The sequence below is a fragment of the Rhinolophus ferrumequinum genome, chromosome 16, assembly GCF_004115265.2.
Source record: "Rhinolophus ferrumequinum isolate MPI-CBG mRhiFer1 chromosome 16, mRhiFer1_v1.p, whole genome shotgun sequence".
Taxonomy (NCBI): Eukaryota; Metazoa; Chordata; class Mammalia; order Chiroptera; family Rhinolophidae; genus Rhinolophus; species Rhinolophus ferrumequinum.
Window position 1 is genome coordinate 21169543 of NC_046299.1, and position 22896 is coordinate 21192438.

Here is a 22896-nt window from a genome sequence, read left to right on the forward strand (position 1 = left end):
CAAACGCCAATGACGGATGGGTCTTGAACTCAACATGAATATCAATAACCTGGAGGTCAAACTGGGCAAAACCGAGGAGCTGGGAGGCACACCAGGCTCCCAAAATGTGCTCGGACATTAGCACGGGGCACTATATTTGTATGGGCTAGATGAGTCATGCAAATGGTTATTAGAAAGAATACATTTTCTTTGTTTATTGGGAACCTCAAAGGAAATGAACAGAGATCGACTGACCCACCAAAACAATTCCTGATACAGAATCATGAATGCTTGGGGATTCTGGATGGGGAAGGGGTGGACGGTGAGGGTTCAGCAACTTAGCCCGTAGTCAAAGGCTCCAGGGTCGTTCTGAAAATAAAGATTCAAGAAGCCCAGAAAAATGTTCTTATCTATGAGAAGCGCACACACTGCCGGGTCCTGCTTCATGGCTTCTATCCAGAGCCGAAGTGCTGGGGTGTGGGTCACACAGCTGCAGGACAGAAAGAAGTGTTAGTTCATCTGAAAGGGAAGGCGTCGGGAGAAGTGGCACGTGTCACTTTTTACATTTGAAAGATACGAAAAATGGGTTTCTTTGGGCAATCAAGTTATCTTAGTGATCCTTATTACCAACTGAGTACGGTCACTGCCCGGAGGAAATGCTTATTTTGGGAATACCTGTGTGTGCTTCTGAACAGTAGACAATGTTGTTGATTTGAACACTACAGTTACAAAGTTGTGGACTGATGGCTCTGGGAAAAGAAGGTGGCTGTGCCGCACTGTAAACCAACAGAAAGACAACCCCCTGAAAGGAACATTCTTCTGTCATTCTCAGATTTTACGTTAGGGGGTTTGAAAACAAATAAAGACAAGTAGTTTCCAAAACCACTTTGAAATAAATGAGTAAAACAATCACCAAACCTTGAAATAATGGAGCTGACTGGGCCCTCTCAAAGGTGGATCGGGAAGTTTAGGTCTAGGATATGTCATGTGACTCGCTCCAGATAGTACAACTGGTTAGTGGAGAATCCAGGAGTAGAAGTGAGGGTTCTGAATCTGTGGTTCAATACTCTGTCCCCAGAGGAGACAGGTTTTTGTGTTTATGTTGAGACATAGTTTAAAATATCCAAATATCTGATATCTGATCTTCCCTCAGAGATAGGTGAAGTGGAGAGCACAGGAGATGATTCCTGGGTAGACTCAAGCCTGTGCATTATGAGGGCACAGACTGGCTCGGCAGGACCAGATTTCCAAATGCTGGAAATGTCTAGCACCCCCACCACGTGACTGGCTGGGATTAGAGCAGGTGCCGGCACACGTCCAACTTCTCCTCTGAGCATCATGGGAACTAAGCCCGGGTTCTGCCCAGGGACCCACAGTCTCCCTAAGTCTCCCAGGCAGTTTCTTCTACCTTAAATATTCCTACATACCCATGGTGTACGGGTGGCCATTTCATTTGTTTGTTTTAACACCAGGCAAATATCCCTCTTGAAATCATTTGTTTTTTTAAGGATATTCCTATCTGGAGAAGATTTCTCAAGGAACTAAGATGTGAGTAAGGTGTACGGTGTCCACTGGGTGACTGAGCAGGACCAGGTGCAGAGCCACCAAGGAAGCCAACAAGTCACCGAAACCCTGTCACTGAGACTCTCCATCTGCTTTCACCACAGCCCTGAGTTTGCACAGGCTGGTGAGGACAGTGGCTCTGAAGCACTATGGGAGGTTTTGGGACTCAGGGTCGTCTTAGCAGAAATATAGGGAAAGTTTAGATCCACAGTGGCAGAAGTGCACAGTTGCATTTTGAACAAGGAAACACATAGTTTTAAACCTTGATTTCATTTCACATGCATCATGAAACATGTCTGAAAGAGGGTAAATGGCACACAGATCATTTCAACCACTGTTACCCAGTAGGACCCTAGGAATTCACGACCACATGGCCAAATGTCTTACTCAGCTATTCCATACACATCCAGCCGCTCAAACCAGGGCCAAAAGAGGTAATCAATCATGGATATACAGTCTCCACCAAAGAAGATGGTGTTCTGATAGCCAAGAATCTAAAAGTTTAAAAAGAACAAAAGCAAGTTAACTTACAGATCTGCTGGCGTAGTTATGGACCATAAATACAAATATCAAATTACTTCCCAAAGAGGGAGAACTAAAGGCTTTGATGCCTCTTCCAATTTGTTAGGTGAATGCTTCCTCCCTATTTCTGAGGTTTCCACCACCTCCTTTAGGGTCACACTCCTGGCCACCCCTAGTCAACACTGGGGGGACAGTGTGGCTCATTGGAGAATTTGGGAGGATGGCACAGGCTGTTCCAGGTGCTAAGCTCAGCCCCTGGAAGGGGGAGGCCCTGCCTCAGGCCAGCCCTGCCCATTACCGGGAGGGAAGGGGGCCACAGTGGGAACGCCACTTGTTGCAGTTGTGACCCCCATTCTCCAGGATCCACTTTATCTGTAATAAAGGGGATACTGGAGTCTCCATATGTCTTCTTCTTTTGCCTTATTTCTCAATCGATTAAAAACTAAGGCAGGAAAGAGCAGTGCTATTCAATGGATTCCTCAAATCCCAACATTGTCTTTCTATCATATTTTCTTGTTTATTTGAGCTCTTTGAACTTCACACTTCTTGGCCACTCAACATTATCAACTTTTTATATTAAAATAAAATCTCTCATTCCCAAATGGGACAGATCAACCTAGAGAGATGGACTGCAAAGTAAACAGATAAACTCTTAACAGATAGACAGTCAAAGACAATTATTAAAAAGGCATCTGAAAATGTAAAAAGCCAAAGTGCTTAACAGAGGTTATTGTTGGGCCAGGTCTTCCCAAAGGACGGTGCCAAATATCTAGTTAAAGTGAGCAAATGACGCTCTTTGACCTCTATAACTCATAATCAACTAAGTATTTCCCAAGAGCTATACACCTAGATTCCTATGTCCTTTATCTAGATTTCTATATTCCTAGCTCTATCACACAGGCTTGATGCTTCACACTCCAGACCAGCTGTTGACTCTATGATGTAGTCTAAGGCTGTAGTTTAGAAGGTGAGTTCTGGAGCCAGCAGACCTGGTCCTATGCTGGGTTCTACCTCCGATTCAACATGGAACACAGGGCAACTTATGTAACTCCTCCTGCAAGCCTCAATTTTCCCATCTGTAAAATGGTGCTAATGTTAGCGCCCACCTCAGAGGTTACGGCGAGGAGTGATGTATCACGTATGAATAAACGTGCTGTCTTGTGATGAGAAAGCATAGAGACGCCCAAAAGTTACCCCTACAGAAAGCAAATCCACCCGACAGAAAGGATGAGTGGCATCCCCCACCCACCACCCGTCTCAGAGGACAAAGAAAATCTTGTGGCCCTAAAATCTAAGTCTTCATTGTCTCCCAGTATGGCATAGAGCAGTCCCCCTGATTCGTTGTCCTGGAAGTCTGAGAAAATGTTAGCTGGCATCACTGCTCAAAGAAACTAACAGGATGGTAATAAAACAGCAGAATCTGCCCAATGAAAACTCCAAACAGAGGCTGTTTTCAGTCATTTGTAAAGAAGATCTGACTTACAGAGGAAAGAAACAAAGTATTCAGTTTGTATGGATTCCAGAAAGCCCACAACTTTATTTATGTTCAGGAATAGATAATAATTACCCAAACTTTTACCACTGGTTTTGAAATGTATACCTCCAGCTTATTACTGGCCTTCATGGCACAAATCAGAATCAAATCTAAACTGATGGATCTAGAATATCTGTATAACTCTACTGCTTTACAGAGCAGAGGTGCTTTTGGGAAAATCCTTGTCAAAACAAGTTACACATGGACATTTAAGGGGACCCATGATGGGTCCTTTGGTAAAGTGATGAGATATTTTGAAAATAAATAACTGCTTAGTAAGTGATGTTTATTTAGTACATATTTCTAAAGCTTTTCATTTACTCAAAGTAGGAGTATGCCTTTAAATATATATGATCTTACAGATATGATCAATTTATATATAAACTCTCATAAAGTAATTCAAGCTCTATCAAGGTACTTTGTATAATAAAAAGTCAAGATGAGCATATGGATGAGTCATCAATTATCTTCTGTCAGCTTCCCGCAAACTCCTGAAAAACATATACACATTCCCTCAGACATCCTTAAATCCAAGTGTGACTTGGGACCACCCCCATCAAAATCCTTGGAGTTCTTGATACAGCTGCAGATTACTGAGCTCTGCCTCTGAAAGACAGACACTTCTCCACCGGATTGCCCTCAGAGCAAGTCTAAAAACCCCAACAGAAAATCTGTCTTCCTCTACACCAGCACAAAATACTGGTTCCTTTATAGACACACCCCACTGATATAGGAGAACATACAGGCCAGGCCTCCTCAGAGGTTAATTGAAGTCTTAGGACCCTCAATAGAGCTCCCTTTTATGGAATCCTGATCCCTTCCAGACATGTGAAATGACTTTTCCCCCTAGAATCACACAGCATCAGTACTGGAAGAGCCACCGGAACTCATCTAGTGTGACTCCCCACCCATTTTATCATTTTTTATACCATGCTCATCACACAAAAGATTAAGGTCTAGTGTAAAAAAAATGGGTATAATACAATATTAGATATGAAAAATAATAAAATGCTAGGATCAGGGAAAATAAAAGAACAGAAGGTCAAAACAAGGAAGGAAAATGGCATGAAGATATCAAGCCAAGAGTCCTGCGGAGTTCCTTAAAGCTTTGAATTTGATTTGAGTTTCCTGGCAGCCCAAGTGGAGAGGAAAGCATGCTGGTAAGCTGATTCTTGTCTCTCACATGGAAGCACAAGAGACTCTCACTTTACATAGAAGGAAACTTGTCCCAGGGAGGTAAAGGGATTCTCTGGTTAGTGCCAGAGCGAAGACAAAAACACCATTCTCCTAATTCCCAGACTATTGTCAATCCTTGTGTCATTCAACTTCAGATATATATGTATGAGGACTCTAATCACGGAAGCTTACTCCTTGTGAATTCTTTGCTTGTTCTTTAAACTTAAGTAACAGCAAAAAGCTTAGAATCAGCAAACTCTGAAAGCCTCTCCTCCTCTACAGCTCAGGATGCACATAGCTCGGCTCAGCTTCCCTGTGACAGCTCCCTCCGCAATCCTACTCTTCCTCACTCTGTCAATCGGGGATTCTGCCAGAGCACCTGACAGGGAGGTGAGTTGAACACACATACTCATGGTGAAAGAGCTTACCAAAATTCTCTCCTTCCTGTTTTATTCCATTGATAAGAAAGTCTTCAGGCAACTTTACTAAAATAGTTCTTCTGTGCGCTCAGTTTAAACCAGTCCCTTGGTTATAGTTGATTAGCACCCCTGACAAATTTGAGGGTAGGCAGAGGTAAAATAAACTGGCAGTCTTATCTTTCCTAAGTGTTTTGTCATGAGAAATGGAATATGAAGATGCTGCTATACCTGGCCCCACTTAGTAGTGCTTATGTCAATATCCAATGTCATTTTTTTAAAAAGCTATTTTGAGTTCTTTCTGTCATCCACCTGCCATGCACATAATGACGCTGGCCATTCTTTATGTTAAATAGCTTCTTCACAATAGAATCACTTTCAGGACTATTGTCCTTGGTATCACCAAGCAAGGCAAAATAGCCTGCTTAGAGGAGATACTTTTCCTCCAAGGTCCCAGAGGTCCCCCACAAGGCCACACATGGGGAGGAAACTGAGGCTCTAGCTTCTAGCCCTTGGGTTTCCTAAAAGTATTAACAAATCTTCAATTCACGCTTCAGAACTGAGATATTTTGGGGGAAACCATTTGTTGTTCTGGAATAGAAAATATTTTTTAAAAATGTTCTGTCCTCGGCCAGACCAGTGGCTCAGGCGGTTAGAGCTCCATGCTCCTAACTCCAAAGGCTGCCAGTTCGATTCCCACATGGGCCAGTGGGCTCTCAACCACAAGGTTGCCAGTTCAACTCCTCGACTCCTGCAAGGGATGGTGGGCTGCGCCCCCTGCAACTAGCAATGGCAACTGGACCTGGAGCTGAGCTGCGCCCTCCACAACTAAGACTGAAAGGACAACAACTTGACTTGGAAAAAAGTCCTGGAAGTACACACTGTTCCCCAATAAAGTCCTGTTCCCCTTCCCCAATAAAAATCTTTAAAAAAAAAAAAATGTTCTGTCCTCCAGTTCATTGAATGCTGACTACAGAGTGTTACCTTGCTTTTGTATGTGATAAGGAATAATGAGTGTGCAAGCAAAAGAAGAGGGAGGGAGTGTTTGGTATAACGAGGGTACAGTACTTCCAACCCCTGAACGTGAAAAGCCTGGAAGGACCCCTCATCTTTTGCGAGGGCTTCTCGGGCTCCCCCAAGGGTCAGAAAGGAGAATCGCGCTAGAGCGCAAGTGGAAGGAACAAGCGCACCGGGCTCCCCCTTGTGGCCATACGTGGTGAGGCGCACTGACTGTGCTCCCCCAGGAGGTTCGCAATGGGGAAAATGACATCTGTAAGATTAAGACCACAAAGGAAAGCGAATCCCAGACTTCTTCAAACCAGTCATTCTAAAAAGGTTCAGTCTACAGTCCTGGACTCTTGGATTCAGCTTCAATAACGCCTACCCTGCATCACTGTCATTTACACTATTGCCAAGAAATCCTGGCCTCTAACAAGGACAGACAGCGCATGGTAGCTCACAGCAGGCGCTGCTGTACTTGCTGGAAGAGGAGAAAAGCGGTTTTTCTTGATGAAAATAGTTCTTCGGAAGCCGAACCTCCTCCTCCTTCTCCTCAAAGACACAAAGCCACCTGCCAATAAATCAGCAATGCAGGTCCTAACCCAGAAGCAGCAGTAAGGTACTCAACTCCAGAGGAGCAATCTTTGGAGTTCATAAAAGATAAGGGGAGATACTCAAGATTTCGAATTTCAGGTCCCTGCTACATGGCTATACAGCTGAGGCTGCCTTAACGACAGTGAACCGATTCCCTGTAATACAAACCAAGGGTATAGAACAAACAGAGTGTAAGTAAAACCATTTCTCGTCTGGAAAGAAGACTTAGATGTAGTGTCTGGCAAAACACGACCCCCGCACCCCACCCCACTCCCTGCTATTCACCACTTAGGAACTACAGTCCTCTACGAAGATTCACAATGACACTTGTCAACAATTGGGGATTGAAGGACCACCCTGAGAATTTTATGCTGGAATCCTTTAAACGGGCTTAATACTTTTGTCAAAATATGTCTGTAATGTAGTGAGGGGAGGGGAGCCAGTGGATGGTGGATGAAAAGATAAATGAATATCAAATCTCTGAAGGCAGAGAAGACTTCCTATGTATAAAAACAGTGGAAGAAATCACAACAGAAAAACAGCACAATATTTTTAAATGTTATATTTCTACACGTACAAAAAAAGACAAACCAAATTAAAAGTGGTAACAAGAGAAAACTAAAAAAAAAGTGTCCTAAAAACAGGCACATATCCTTAATATATAAGGAACCCTTTAAAAGGAACTGTTACAAATCAGTAAGAAAAACAGACAGATGGGGAACAGACCCTCTCCACAAACAGAACACAAAAATATGGCATACTTTAGGGCGGAATCTCCCATTTCACTAGCAATCCAAGAATACACTTTAAATCAACAACAATGAGAAACTATTGTTTCTCTCCAAAACAGGCAAATATCTTTTTAAATCTCCCAACAATGAAAAGGGGAGAGGGCAAAGAGCATTTCCATACACTGCTGGTGGGGGGTAAACAGCACAAGTCTTTGGGGAAGGATCCAGCTACACACAGCTCCAGTCTATAAAGTGTTCATCCCCTTTGACCTGGTAATTCCAACCCTGGAAGTCTGGCCTAAGCATATGTTCTAAAACAGAAAAAACACCTTTAGTGCAAAGAAGCTGCGGCTGCCTGCAGCCTCATTCAGAATGGTGAACGACTAGACATAATCTAACTACCCTAAGGAATGTGCTGGATAAATAAATTTATGGCTTATGCATATAGCAAATTATGAAGAATGAAAAGTTATTTTTTCCATTAAAAAATTACACATGTAATAGAGAAATGCATTCTCATTATTAAAAAAATTCAAACACAGAAAGCAGTATTAAAGGCAAAACTCTCCTTCCCCCACCCCTGCCCTTAACCACTTTTCTTTCCATCACGGTTCTAATCCCCTTCCCAGTAGTAGCCTCTATTGGGAGTTTGACGTGTATCTCTCCAGACATTTGTCTAGGCATTTATTTACATATATACGTGTGTGTGTATCTATACCATATCTATATGTATCTATACCATATATATATATATATATATATATGGTTTTGTTTTCTTCTGACAAATGGGATCATGCCATCTGCATTGCTATCTAATTCACTCAAATGTTTCTAGCTAATCTTTTCATGTCAGTATACATGGATCTACCTCATTCCTTTTTAATTGCTCTACAGAATTCCAGAAGATGAACATAATTTATGTAACCATGCCATCTTATGTACATTAAAGTTTAGTCTTTTCACCATCACAAATAATGCTGCTCTAATAAACACACACACATATATATATATACATATATATGCATTTATAGAGCTTGTAAAAACATGAGGGAAATCCTTACATCATAACGGTAATCAAGTTCCATATACAGTACAATTTCAACTACATGATAATATACATAGCAGAAAAGGACAGGAAATAAAAAAATAATACCAGTGGTTGTTTCTGAGTAGTGGGGTTATAAATTTTTTTCTTAATTTCTATATTTTTATGTATTTTCCAAATTATCTCTAATGAACAAGTATTTATAATTGGAGAAGAGTAAAACTAATTTTAAATAACAATAATTATTATTATTCTATTATTTATATTGTGAGAGAGAGTATAGTGGAAGGTTATTAAAAGAAATACAATACTAGTTTACCTAGAAAGCAGCTGTCAGAATTGGACAATGAATGAACTTACCAAACTAGTAACATCACTCAAACCACTCAACTAGCCATTGTGAGTAGAGGATAATAACCAGTCCCCTAGTGTGGAAGAATAGTGATTACAACTAAAAAAATGGCACATCAGTGGACATGCTAAATTAGTTGGCAAATCCAAGAGAGTTCACAACATACATCCAACATGTATACCCATAAAAACTTGTATACCCCTGTTCATAGCATTATACACAATAGCCAAAAAGTGGAAACCCAAGTGTCCATCAACTGATGAATGGGTAAACAAAATTTGGGATATCCACACAATGGAATATTAAGTCATAAGAAGGACTATAGTTACAGTGGCCAAGAAATGGAAACAACCAAAATGTCCTTCGATAGATGATTGGATAAAGAAGACGTGGTATACATACACAGTGGAATACTACTCTGCCATAAGAAAAGATGAAATACTGCCAATACTTGTTACAACCTAGATGGATCTTGAGATCATTATACTAAGTGAAATAAGTCAGACAGAAAAAGTCGAGAACCATATGACTTCACTCATATGTAGGATATAAAACTGAAGGCAACAAAGGAACAAGACAAGCAAATAAAGAAACAAAAACTCATAGACACAGACAACAGTTTGATGGTTACCAGAGGGTAAGGGGGTGGGGGGAATGGAAGAAGAGAGCAAAGGTGGTCAAATATATGGTGATGGAAAGAGAACTGACTCTGGGTAGTGAACACATAATGCAATATATAGATGATGTATTATAGAATTGTATACTTGAAACCTATGTGTTGACCATTGTCACCCCAATAAATTTTAATAAAACAAAAGAATGAATAAAGAATGAACCTTGAAAACATTAATCTAAATAAAAGAAGCTCACGAAAGACTAACATTATATTATTCCATTTATATGAAATGTCGAGAACAGGCAAATCCATAGAGACAGAAAGTAAACTGGTGGTTGTCAATGGCTGGGAGGGTTGGGCTGAAATGGGAAGAGACTGCTAAAGACTAAAGGATTTGTTTTTAGGATGATAAAAATGTTCTGAAATGAAATGGTGATGATGATTGCACAACTCTGTGAATATACTAAAAACCACTGAATTGTACACTTGAAAAGGGTGAATTTTATGGTATTTGAATTATATCTCAATAAGCTATTATAAAAAATAGCTCATAACAATGAATTTAGTTTGTAGATGTGTTAGTTGATAAAAAAAAATAAATTTAGGGCAGCCGGGTGGCTCAGTAGGTTAGAGTGTGAGCTCTCAACAAGGTTGCTGGTTCAATTCCCACATGGGATAGTGGGCTGCGCTCCCTGCAACTAAAGATTGAAAACGGCAACTGGACTTGGAGCTGAGCTGTGCCCTCCACAACCAGATTGAAGGACAACGAATTGGAGCTGATGGGCCCTGGAGAAACACACTGTTCCTCAATATTCCCCAATAAAATTAAATACATACATACATACATAATTTAGCTTGTAAATATTTTGCCAAACACAAAAGGCTATACAAAATTATTTTCAGTGAACAATTTGCCAGATATACACTTTCTTTCCTTCAAGTCTTGGTGACATCAAAGGAGAAGCAAACAATTTATAAATAATTTTATTATTGAAATTAATAGAAATCAAGAAAGAAAAAGAGTAAAACTTGACTAACACCACATAATCTAATTGGGCAAAATGTATTCTTTTCTGTAATTGAGAAAATAAAGTTCAGATTAAAAATAAGTATTATGGGTAAATTTTTGAATCAAGAAAATATTTAACTACAGATGCTCCTAGGTCATGTACATATAATTTATGCAAATTTGACCTCACGCAAACTGCTATACGTATAAGGCTTCTAATCAAATTTGGCAATGTCGGAAACTTTGTACAGAAATGCAAAGTAAAATAGCACAAAGCATGCCAGAGACAGCCAAGAAATAAAAGCAGCAAGTGTCCTGTAGCCACCAGAAACTGAAGGCCTCAGTTTCTGGGCAGGTTCTCAGTCCCTCAGTGTTATTCTATGTTACCCCCTTTTCATTCTCCTTTATTGAGTTCTGATGATGACTTAGTAAGGATTCAAGCAATAGCCAGAATGTAGAATTCATAAGCACAGGGACACTGACTTAGAGCAAAACTCCAAAGCATCAAAGAAATATGGCTGAATCTAGCCCTTCACTGCACTTGAACTTGATTTAACTACTTCCACAATGAAAATATTTAGAATGAAGGCACTGGCAAAAATAGAACTGCTAAAGGTGTTGCCACATTCAACGCCACAAAGTTAAAATGAAGGTGGGCTCAGGTGCTATTTTGAAATAGAAAGGTCAATAATAAAGCTTTAAAAAATGTATGCTGCTTAGGCTAATGATTCATAAAAGGCTAGCAAATGGGTTTGAAGACAGAAAGTGTGGTTAGTATGGTTACAAGAGGGCATCCCAGTAGTTTTAAAACTCATGAAAATGTTCAGAACAGGAAAGCAAGTGGGAAGGTCGCTGGTTCAATAATAAAAGCAGCAGTAATGTATCTCAAAGAATTGTAAAAATATTATTTTTAAAATGTGGTTCTATAGCAACCACAATAAATCTTTATTTTTGATGAAACTGGACTTTTTTTAAAAAAAAATTTTAAAAGTCGGCATGTTTTCCAAAAGGAGGAAGTGTCAGGAGTTCAAGGCTACGACAGGTAAACTGGGTCGTGCGCTCAAGGATAACAGGGCAGAAGGTGATATACACTGCTATCTCGCTGATCCCTCAGAAAGCCCGTGTGTAGTTAACATATGTTCAGATCACACAAAGTCTTGATTGTATAAAACCATGAGAAAGAGGTGCATAAGTCAGGGGACCACCTCTATTAGAATTACTCTGACAAGTTTCCATATACTTGTATTTAGAGGAATGGATCAAATCATTCACGCTCACAAGCAGGTTTCAGATTCTGATATTGCCTTACTTAAATTCTTGCTAACAGTTCATAGGACAAAACCCACAGTAAACCTAGTAGAGCACTGCTGACTATTCAGTGAGTGGTCCTTAGGGAGCATCTGTGAAAGCCACCTAAACCTGGGCTCATTAACAAGTTGTTTCCAGAACTCAGCTACTGAAGATAAGGTGGAAGCATGTTATTCAGTGATGTGCTAGAACTGACTGATGACCCACATCTCTTCCGAACGCTGAGTTGAGAGACATCACATTCGTAGGTTAAAATCAGCCCTTCGTGGGAGTGTTTACAGCGCTGAAATCAGCAAATCCCACAGATCAGGGCATTTTCCTTCTTCTTCTTTTAGAGAGAGATCATTGTTACGCATTTATCACCACACCACTGGCTATATTCTTAATATCTCTGGTTAAATGGTGGCCACAAAAGTAAAACACTGAGTTTCAATTCTTGTTCTTATGATTGATGCATTTTATAGCTCTGTCAAGTGTCTTTGCCTCCTCTGTTTATCCCTAACTTCAACAAAAAGAGTATTATTTTTCAATCTGCAGAGTAGGGATAGTACCCTTTACCTCATCAAGGTTGTTGAAAGACTAAACAAGATGGGGTGTGCAAAGCACCTGCAGCATGAGGCCTGGCACAAAAGTGCAGTTCACTTCCTGCGGAAGAGCCCCAACTAAAGAACTGCGGCCCTATCATGTGATATACTTATTTAGCAATCTGTAACTTAAAAAGGTCACTCATCATCCAAATGCACAGTGGGAGGGAGACAGGGCAAAATGTGTTTTCAATTATCTTTAAATTCAAAGGGTTTTGTTGCCCGGCTCCTTTCCCTGACCCACCATTTGTCTGTAAGAAGGTAACCAGGTGTGACAGAATCAGATCAGCTAATCTGTGGAATAAAGACCTTAAAAATTCCTATGCACAAGAACTTTAAAGCTTCTTTTTTGAAAGCAGCAGTCCCCCTGCCTCCCCAAATGCTATCTTATTAGATGTTTTGTTAAGCACAGTGTCAAAAGCAGAGCTGTTCTGGGTGAAACAACATCTAGAACCACCAACCAGGCCTCTGCAGAACCCAGAGGCTCTGAGAACACACTTTTCCAAACACTCCCTCGTTCTATAAATGTGGAAACTAAGGCACAGAGAGATCCAGAACCTTGCCCAAGGTTCTGGAATCTGGTAAAGCCAAGCCTAGGATTCAAGACTCTTTCCATCATGTCATACTGCCTCGTCAGAATCAAGTCCACAATCTGTGGTCTGAGGACCAAAGGTTGGCATTTCTTACACATGACTATTCATCATCCAAAAATACTGCAACTGTACAAATCTAAGACAGGCATCTGGAAATGTAAATAAATTTAATCTGCTTCCACTTGACAAAAGTCAAATGGAAGAGTATTAATAATCAGCCTTTCCTTGAGGGAATAAAAATAGCATTCTCTGACTGCCAATGGAGTTACAAACCACCCATAAAGGGAACATATCAATTTCTGGAACAAAGATAAAGGAAATCAAAGAACCACCTTCCAGATTACTCTAGATATAAGGGGTAAGTAGCCCTATCTCTGCTAGGTTAACGAAGGAAGGAACTGCTGGCAAAGACTGCTCCTTGCCCACCCATACCCACTTTCCCCTTCTTTCTTAATTACAGAACCCTGATTTTTATTTAGGGTGTCCCACCTAAAAGACTAATTTTCCCAGCCTACCCTGCAGATCGCTATGACCCTACAATTAAGTTCTGAACAATGAGATTTAAGTGTCATTGGGTAGGACTTCTGGGAAAGCTCTTTAAAGGGGCATTGCCTTTTGCCATTTTTCCTTTCTGTTCTCCTTCCTACAACATGGAACTTGGATGTGATGGCTGTAGTTCCAGCAGCTATATTGTCATTTTGAGGATAAAAGCCTTGCACTAAAGATGGCAGAGCAGAAAGAGAAAAAGAGTCTCGGTCTCTGATGACTTCAAGAAGCCATCAAAAGAGCCCTGAACTGCCCTTCCTCTGGCTTTTTTATGTGAGAGAAAAAAAACCTTGTAAGGTAAATTCACAGTAGTTAGGTCCCTTTTACTAGCAGCCAAACACAACCCCTAACAGATACAGACCGTGGCCTCATTGGCAGAAGCTACAGAAGCTATGCAGAGATACTTAAGGAATGTGGTGACTCCAGGAAAGGAAGTAATGCCCCCCTCTCCCACTCCTTGCCAGATTTTCAAGAATAATTCCAAAACGGGGTAGTGGAAGGCAAGCACCCACACATTTAAATCAGATGACTAGTAACTGAACTTAGTAAAGTCGGGCAGAAAGAATAAACCTGTGAAAACAGAGGGTGGCAGGGGAAACCAGGTTAGCAACCCTACATCTTTTTCCACTGCGTATAAGCAGAAGAAGGGCTCCCTTTCATACCTCGTCAAGCTTGCCGAATTCCTGACGAAGGACTAGCTTCAGATCAGTGCATTCTCTCCCGCATCTCATTGCTACCAGACACTCCTTGGTCAAATGTGGGACCTAATCAGAGGACACAAGTTTCTTAGTGGAGAAGGCTGTGGGAACTGCATGTTCCTGCTCTTCCTAAAAATGCAGCCAAAGCTTTGTCACTCCAGCTTAACAGGCCAACACTCACATCCCTGCTCCCCAGCTCCCTCTGAGGGGCATCTCTGTGGTTCCAGGAACCCACCTGTCATAACACCCTGGTAAAACAAGGTGCTTTAAAAGGGCTTCTCCAGTGCTCCTTACTTGATCAGTTACTTCCATGATGTACAATCTTAGGTGGGCACCTAACCTCTCTAAGCCTCAGTGGTCTCATCTGGAAAATGGATAGTTATAGCACCCACCTTAAAGGGTAGTTGGAAGTGTGACATGAGTTAACCTGTACAAAATAGTTATGAGAGTGCTTGGCATAAGTACTCAATATATGTCAGTTATTTTTATTTCATTTCAAAGAGAACGATTTTAAAATTTCTCCATCGTTTTTTTCTCCTATTATCAACAGGTGCCCCTTGTCACTCTTCTTCACATTTCCTGGACAGTAAGCACTTTTGCTCTGCATAGAGAACAATCCCCTTCCATTCATTACCTTCTTTGCACCTCTGAAAGCTTAGAAATATTCCCTTTAAAGCACGAGCACTTTTCAGCTCTTTCAATATTCCTATCTCAAGTCACACAGTTATAATTATGCTATAACTGTACCTCTTGAGACTGCTAGTTCAAATGCAAAAACACCTATCAGGGAAGCCTTTAACCTTTACGATCAGAGGTGATAGCCCTACTATAATTCCATACTACTTATTCTCCAAGGCACACGTAGTATTAAAACAAAACAATTTCACCAATGCTTTGGCTTTTAAAATGGACTGAGGTTTGGGATAGAAATACAAAGGACAATAGAGTGTAAGGTGCTTTTTAAAAAACTGGATATACCTTATAGAATAAGTCCAGTAACATCTTTTGTCGAGCTCGCTCATAAGGGTCATATGGACACAGCTTCTTTCCAGGATAAGCATCATCCAGGTACTCACAAGCGATGACAGATTCGTAGATCAGCTGACATTTGCTGTTTTCCAGAACAGGAATTTGGCCAAAAGGGTGCTTTGTATAGTACCATTCAGGCTTGTTTCTCAGGTTAATGTTGATAACTTCATGTCTTAAAAAGCAAAGGGAAAACAAGACAACAAAAAGGAGGGGCTTATGCAGGGAGACACTCATCTTGAAAGCTGAAGTAATCAATTTGTAGAATTTAAATTTGCAATTAATTTTTGCAAAGTTTAGGTCTCTTCCAAAGAAAAATCCGTAATGACATCATTGTCTTCATTCCTACAGTAAAATGTGTTAAATGTTTTTCTATGCCTTCTCTCATTTGCTCCTGGGTTCCTGGCTTCAGGAGGTTGAATCTCCTGCCCAATATCAGATCTAGGAAATCTGACTCAAAGCTCATATGCATAACCACCACACTACAGTTCAGCTGTGGAACTTTGCATAGTTCAGTTCAGTGTACTCTGAGTCGTCCTAAAAGTTTCCTGCACACGCACAACTCTGCATTTTAGGACCGTCTGCTAAAGATCCCGCCCTTTTTAACCATTTACTGGCTTTGCCTCATACGAAAAGGACAGGGCGTCTCCAGATTTTAAACATCCCCCCACATCCCGCGCGCCTGTGGGGCGCTGACCTGCCGCTTTTCACCTGATGCCTTTGGCCCGGAGGATGAGGCGCGTCCTATGTGCATAAGGGCAGAACCTCATGCTGTAGATGCGGATCAGGCCCTCTGGTACCGGCCCTGGGTAGACGCTTCCTGCCGGGGACGTGGGGGGAGGACGGAGAGGTGGATTAGCAGAGAGGAGAGGGGCGCACTCGCCTCTCTAGGACCCTAAGAAGGCTGTACGCTCTGGGCCTCTCGAGTCTCAGAAAGGCACATGGCTTTTGTGCAAAGGAATCCTTCAAGTCCCTCCCCAAACTGGTCTGGGGCCAAGGCCAGGCAGATCCCTCTACAGAGCCCCACGGCTCCCCCACCCCCGCGGACAGCTGTCAAGAAGACTCACCTTTCCCCAAGGTCTTGCTCGCTTCATTGGCCATGGTTTCCAGGTTGCTCAACTCGCAACGCCCAACGCGGCAGCCACAGGTTCCAGGGACACCTATGCTCCCGCGCGCCCCTCCTGCCCAAATTCAATTTTGAGTGACAGGCCTCTCTAGGGCAGAGAGCTGGGACGTAAGCTAGATAGGATCACAACTGCAGAGGCATCGCCCCAGATTCAGAAGCTGAAGAGTAGGAGTGGGCAAAACAAAACAAAAACCCTGAAAAGCACCCCTTGCTTTGAACACGTGGGCATAGCATTTAGTGGGGTCTCTTTTCCACATCAAGAATCCGTGAAGAATGGGCATTTCAACTCCAGCATGTATTTCAAGGGAGTTTAATAAGACTTGACCAGGGTAATGCTGTTTTCTTTCCCACTCCAAGCCCTTCCTCCTGCATCTCTAAGACAACTGGCTACATCCTCCATATAATTAGTACTTCAAACAATAATAAGGCCAACCTTTTTCATGACATAGCAGGTAAGAAGAAAACTTGTTAGCGTTGGGATCTTGCACGACCCTGAGAGTGTCTCTTTAAATTTTGCGCCCTAGCCGTCTCACTTGCCTCACCCGAGTTCTGGCCCTATTTATGAGATTTTTACACAAACTATGAAAAACGGGTAATGAATTAGAAACAAGATACCCAGAGGCAAAGAAAACTTTGTGATCTGTCCCCACCCCTCAGCATAAAATTCAGAGAAGATCCTTTATATTTGCTAAGGACGTGTTGCCAACAGCCCTGCAAATACAAGGGCCACTTGGATAGCTAGTTCTTCCATCTACATGAGATGGAAGGAGGCAGCCGGCCTCTGCTCTAACCCTAAGAAGCTGAGGTCCTGAAATTTAACAGATGGAAAGATAATTCCTTTCATTTTATAGGATTGAGCTGAAATGGGAATTGTCTGGGAATGTATTTTATGGGGTTTGAGAGGTAAAGAAGGACAGAAAAGTATATGCTTCGCTCACACTGACTAAATGATTTCCATGGATTACCTTGATTCCCACAACTACTCAGTTAGGCAGCTGTTATTATTCCTATTTTACAAATCAGCCTCAGAAAGATGGAATTATTGGCCCAAAGTGACCAGCCAGTAGAGTTGAAGAACTTTAAAAGTCCAGAGCCTGATTTAATTGTCTTGGCCTCTAAAGCTGTTAATAACAGTGTGGAAAGGAAAGGATCTAAGTCCTGGAAAAGATACAGCACACAATAGCTCCTCAACAAACGTTAGCTGAGTCTCAATATATTTTGTTAAAATGTCAGAACCTAATTATATAGCTTATGAATGGGCACCTTTTGTCCTTTGGAATTCCAATCTATCCAGAAACTCTTGGCTAATAGTGTTAACATATTTTTCTACTGAATAAGAATCTTAGAAAATCCTCGGAATAGTTGACTTAACTGTATTTTTTGCTAAGTCATTCAGAGTCATTTTATGTGAAATATGGCAAGTAGTTCTTGCTATATAAGAATTGGGGAATGGCAAAATGTTTTAATAAATGTTCTCTGAAAGTGCATATATCAGCAAGAAATCTGGTATTGGAAAAGAAAAATTGGTTCTTGACTTGCCGTGCCGACAATTTTGCATTTTGGAAGATCCAGAAAGTAATAGAACAACTACGATTATGGGGCTAATTTTGATCAAAAAGAACAAACTGAATGGTAAACCAGAAGCAACGAAAATAATCATGTCAGATGAGAAACTTCTGATAGACAAGGAGATGACTCCTGGGCCGACAAAAGTATTCTTCAGGTAAAGAATGCAGATGTCAAATAGTTGAGAGAAAATATATCCGGATAAGAATGCGAAATTCTCAAAATCAAAATAAATTATTCCTAACATATATTTGGTGCTTTATGCACATTCACTCACTTAATCTTAAAATAGTCCTATAAGGGTTCTATTATTATTTCATTTTAAAAGATGAATAAACTGAGACTAACAAGGTTAAGTCACTTGTCAAAAGCCTTACAACTAGTAAGAGTTGGAGGGAGGATTCATGAAGTTTCACTTCCGGGACAGCATTCCAACCAGGATCTTAGTCTATACCAGAGATGGTCAAGCTTGTTCAGTAAAAGTCAAGATAGTCAATATCTTAGGCTTTTTGAGCCATCTTGTCTCAACTACTTAACCCTACCCTTGTAAAGTGAAAACAGCCATAGGTAATATATAAATGAATGAGTGTGGCTGCATTCTAATAAAACATTGTTTAGGGAGTTTGAATTTGAATTTCATGTGTATATATTTTAATAGGCTTTATTTTTAGGGCAGTTTCAGGTTCCCATATACCTACTACCGCCACACATGCACAGCCCCCCCCCACCATCCACATCCTGCATCAGAGGCACATTTCTTACCATAGATGAACCTACGCTGACACATCATTACCACCCAAGTTTACATTAGGGCTCACTCTTGGCGAATTTTACATAATTTTCACACATCGCAAATTATGATTCTTCTCTTGATTATTTTCAACCATTTAAAAATGCTTTTAGACTGTACCAAAACCAGCAGTGGGCTGGATTTGGCTCTCTGGCCTTAGTTTGCCAATCCCTGGTCTATGCTGACAATGACTGAGTTAGTAATGGCCAAACGGAATTCCATTCGTAAGATAAAAGGTTCCTGGATTCACCTTTCCACTATGGCAAAGAAAACATATTTCCAAGTTTTGCTTTTTTTCCCTTGATCCCACCTTTTAAAGGAAATCAACTCTGAGAATTGGGACATATTGTTTATTAAAAGTGTATCTGTGGATGGGAACTCACTTTCTGAAACTCAAGCCTATTTGGTGTAGTTAGGGGAGAACAGATAGATGGAAACAGTTCTTCCTCTGAAGGGAAGCAATATAATGTCAAGGTTCTCACTTGGCACTACATTTGAACCCTGGCTTTGGCACTTATGTAAGATATCTAACCTCTCTGGCCTTCATCTTTCTCACCTGTAAATGAAAACACAAATAATACCTACTTGATGGGCTTTGAATATCGAATGAAATCATGCAGGCCATTCTCAGTATAGTAAAGCTCCATGTACTTTAAAATTAATGACTAATACTAGTGAATAAGAACACATTTTAAATAGCATTGTGCATTCCAATTTTGTATCCATAAAGATGAAATGCACTGCAATTCAACTTTGCCAACCACATCAGAATTAGAATTCAATTCAGAATATTTATTTCACCATTTACCAGTTAAATGCCAATTGAATGGGCTGAATGCTGCAGGCTACATTTCAATAATGTGGTTTTTAATCTTACCATTGAACACTATAGATTTCCTAGAAAGATTTTAATTATGACCTTTAAGCTTATCCCTACTTCCTTTTTAAGATCCAGTAGGCACCTCTTTGACATCCTCTTGGTAAATATTCCTTTTAAGTTATTATACATGTTTACATCTCTATTATACTGACTCACTCAAGCACAAAACAAATGGTAACAGGGCCATATTAACCTACTCCAATTTGGTTTCCAGCTCCCTGAAATATAATAGGATCTGTTTGAAAAATGTGGGGCTCTTGAGTCATAGGTATTAATGACTTAAGTCTTCTAGGAAAAGAATGCCACCACAGAAATAATTTCTTCACTCTGTTTAAATGAATCTGTTTTGAGAAGATGAGGAGTTTGCACTTTTCAGTTTTTCAAAAATTTTTTCTCACACCTCTCTCCAATAGTGGCAGAAACTGGAGGACACTCCTCTTAATATTTCAGAAGCCTAATTTAAATGAAAGGTTACATTATTGGGTGTTTGGATATTATTCACCAATTGGATATTGTTCACCAATTGGATATTGTTCAACAAGTTCAAAGAGTGAGATAAGTGAAGAAAAGGGTTCTATTTTCAAACAGACTAGATTCAGGACTTGTTTCCAGGAAGTTAGGATCCTAGGGAATCTTAAGTTCTAATATCTTTGGGACAACTTTTTTTTTCAGTTTTGAGATATAATTGACATACAGCTCTGTATGAATTTAAGGTGTACCACATAATGACTTGACATGCATATATTATGAAATGATTACCACAGTAAGTTTAGTTAACATCCATCTCCTTATACTCGTATAGTTACAAAAAATATTTTTTCCTCATGATGAGAACTTTTAGGATATACTCTCTTAGCAACTTTCAGCTATACCATACAGCAGTGTTAACTATAGGTAGTCATCTTGTGCATTACATCCCCAGGACTTATTTATAATAACTGGAAGCTTGTATTTTTTGACCACCTTCACCCAATTCAACACACATACACACACACACACACACACACCCCAACACCCACAAATCTGGGACATATCAAATAAGATTGTTCTTGACCAAAGTTGTGAGAGGAGGAACTTCATCTCCCCACTGGGGAAAGCAGAGTCAAAAGGAGACTTCCTTTATAAGTACTTGATTCTGCTTTCCTATCCCTATTTCTATTTTACAGGGTGTCATGCAGGAGATCCTGCTGACTACGCCAAGTGTCGTGCGGGGCGTCCAGCGGGGTCTCTGGCCCCACTCCCCACACAAAAACGCAGGATATGGCTAGGCCAAAAAGGAACACCCACGGAGCCATAAGTAGGGGAGTCATATCTCTATACTCTCGCTGGCGGCTGGGTTGGAGAAACAGGAAACAGGAGCAACACAATTCTCAACCCTCACTGCGCCGCTTGCAGGCTCAGCCACCATCTTCTTGCTAGCTCCCCCCTTCTTCTGCTAGCCTAGCCACGGCAGTTATATTCATGGCTAATGGCTCACTGGTTACAGCTGACGGCCAACTAGCCACAGCTGATGGCCATTTGATCACAGTCGATGGCCATTTACTACCTGAGCCAGCACCTTTCTATGTGAGGCTGAGAGCCTGGAAAGTGCTTTTTGGGGCTCTGTCCCCACACAGGGTGAGGGAGCAAAGACAAAAGATTTTTAAACATTTTGATGTAGTTACATTTGAATGAACAAAGGCAGATTTTCAAGATCCTGTAATCAGCCAAAGTCTAACATTTGTAAAATCAAACAACACGGTGTACATCAACACTTTTGGTTAAATCCCAAGCATAATACCAGTCGTATGTCAAAAAGGTGGCTACTATCCGCACCTGGCTCAACCTCTAAATGCTAGAAGTGATTGAGTAATGAGACTGGAGCAGGAGCATAAGTAAATTCTTATCTCAAGAATGGTCTGAATGACTAAGAGTTCAGGCTTGATTTGAATCTCCTTCAGCATGTACCAGCTGGTGACCTTGGGCAAATCACAACAACTTTCTATGCCCTAAGGTTCTCATTTGTAATTCAGAGTTGATGGTACTAACACATCAGGTGGTTTGGGGAGGATTACCGGTAATTCAGATACTGGATGAAAATTGCTTAATATTTATTACCTAATAAGCATTCAACATTAGCTATTATTTTTATTATTAGAACGCAGCATGTAAGACCCATAGTCCTCACAAAGACAGGACATTCCCTGGGACCAAATTCCCCTGCCTGCGGGTTCCCTATAACGTAGCTACTACACTGGTGGTGCCAATGCAGGGCTGAGAATTAGTGATTTTGAGTCATCTTTACCTGTTTCCAGCCAAATCAGAAAAATAAAAAAAATTTAATGTTTTTTTCCCTTTGAGTTAAAGGTATTGCTTTAAAGACCTGTTCTTTATTCTTAGATTATATAGACCTTGCACTTTTTTAAATGTTAAATTCTTTGATGAAATAGTATGGCTTTCAAAAACATATTGGGCAAAATTAAAAGTTGGCAATCCTATTCAGGGCCCCGAAATCGTGAAACTTCCCAAAATTCAGAATTGACCTTAAACCCCTCTTGCCTTCAAACGCAACGCTGGCCGGACCAACCCACCCGGAAGAGGTGACAAGAGAGACATCCCGAAGCATTTACCCCCGCGAGGCAGACGAAGCCGGAAGTAGAACGACCGCCGCAGGCGGCAGAACCCACCCCCTAGAACAAGATCCTACCCGCCAACTGGCCACGACACTAGGAGCTTCAGCCAACCCTCAAAGCCTTTGGAAGGGCTCCAGCCAATCAGTGCCGAGCTGAGCCAATGAGCAGCCGCGTTACAAGCTCCTGGATACCGGGGTCTTGGGGACTCGCAGATGTCTCATACGGGTCCGCGCAGAGCTTGGGCGTTGGTGGCTGTCGAGGGTGGGCGGCCCGAGGCCGTTTGTGAAGTCAGCCGGTTCTCAGCTGCTTGTCGATGCGGGCCCGGGATCTTCTGCATCACCATGGGGCGGGGCGGGGCGGGGCGGGGGTGGGGGGATGGGGGGTGCTCATTTCAAATGTGGACTTCCCGGCCCACCTCGGACCTACTGAATCTGAAATCCAGCGGTGGACCTTACGTGATTGCTATGCGCTCTAACGTTTAAGTACAGGAAACCAGGCTGTATTGGGACAGGCTGATCTATATAGCCCTCTAATTCTGTTAGTATGAACAGAGTACTGGGTGTGTTTTCCAGATATTTCTGCCAGCGTTTTAAGGCCTCATTTAACCTCGCGACCTTAGTTGAATCATCTG

At 41.3% G+C, this 22896-nt stretch overlaps 1 protein-coding gene across 2 annotated transcripts; it reads right to left on the minus strand.

Annotated features, from left to right (window-relative positions):
* Positions 1-61: 61 nt before the first annotated feature.
* GSTO2 (glutathione S-transferase omega 2) lies at positions 62-22600 on the minus strand. Of its 2 annotated transcripts, none has more exons than XM_033129829.1 (7): positions 22224-22600; positions 16359-16472; positions 16003-16111; positions 15244-15466; positions 14230-14331; positions 1930-2036; positions 62-469 (listed from the first exon to the last, which is right to left on the minus strand). In XM_033129829.1, exons 1-7 carry the CDS (start codon positions 22246-22248, stop codon positions 310-312), a joined length of 840 nt encoding a protein of 279 aa, XP_032985720.1. In that variant the 5' UTR covers positions 22249-22600; the 3' UTR covers positions 62-309. The 2 variants fall into 2 exon arrangements, with proteins under 2 accessions (XP_032985720.1, XP_032985721.1); XM_033129830.1 differs by having other exon boundaries at positions 22176-22600.
* Between the last annotated feature and the right edge of the window lie 296 nt (positions 22601-22896).

Bases quoted from the DNA above. Each gene is read 5' to 3' on its own strand.
- GSTO2 (XM_033129829.1), bottom strand. From the start codon at position 22,248: ATGTCTCTCTTGTCACCTCTTCCGG. The intron at 16,473-22,223 runs GTGGGTTGGTCC...GAATTTGGGCAG, and splicing joins TCTCTTGTCACCTCTTCCGG to GAGGGGCGCGCGGGAGCATA. The intron at 15,467-16,002 runs GTGAAAAGCGGC...TTGCTTTTTAAG, and splicing joins CTCCGGGCCAAAGGCATCAG to ACATGAAGTTATCAACATTA.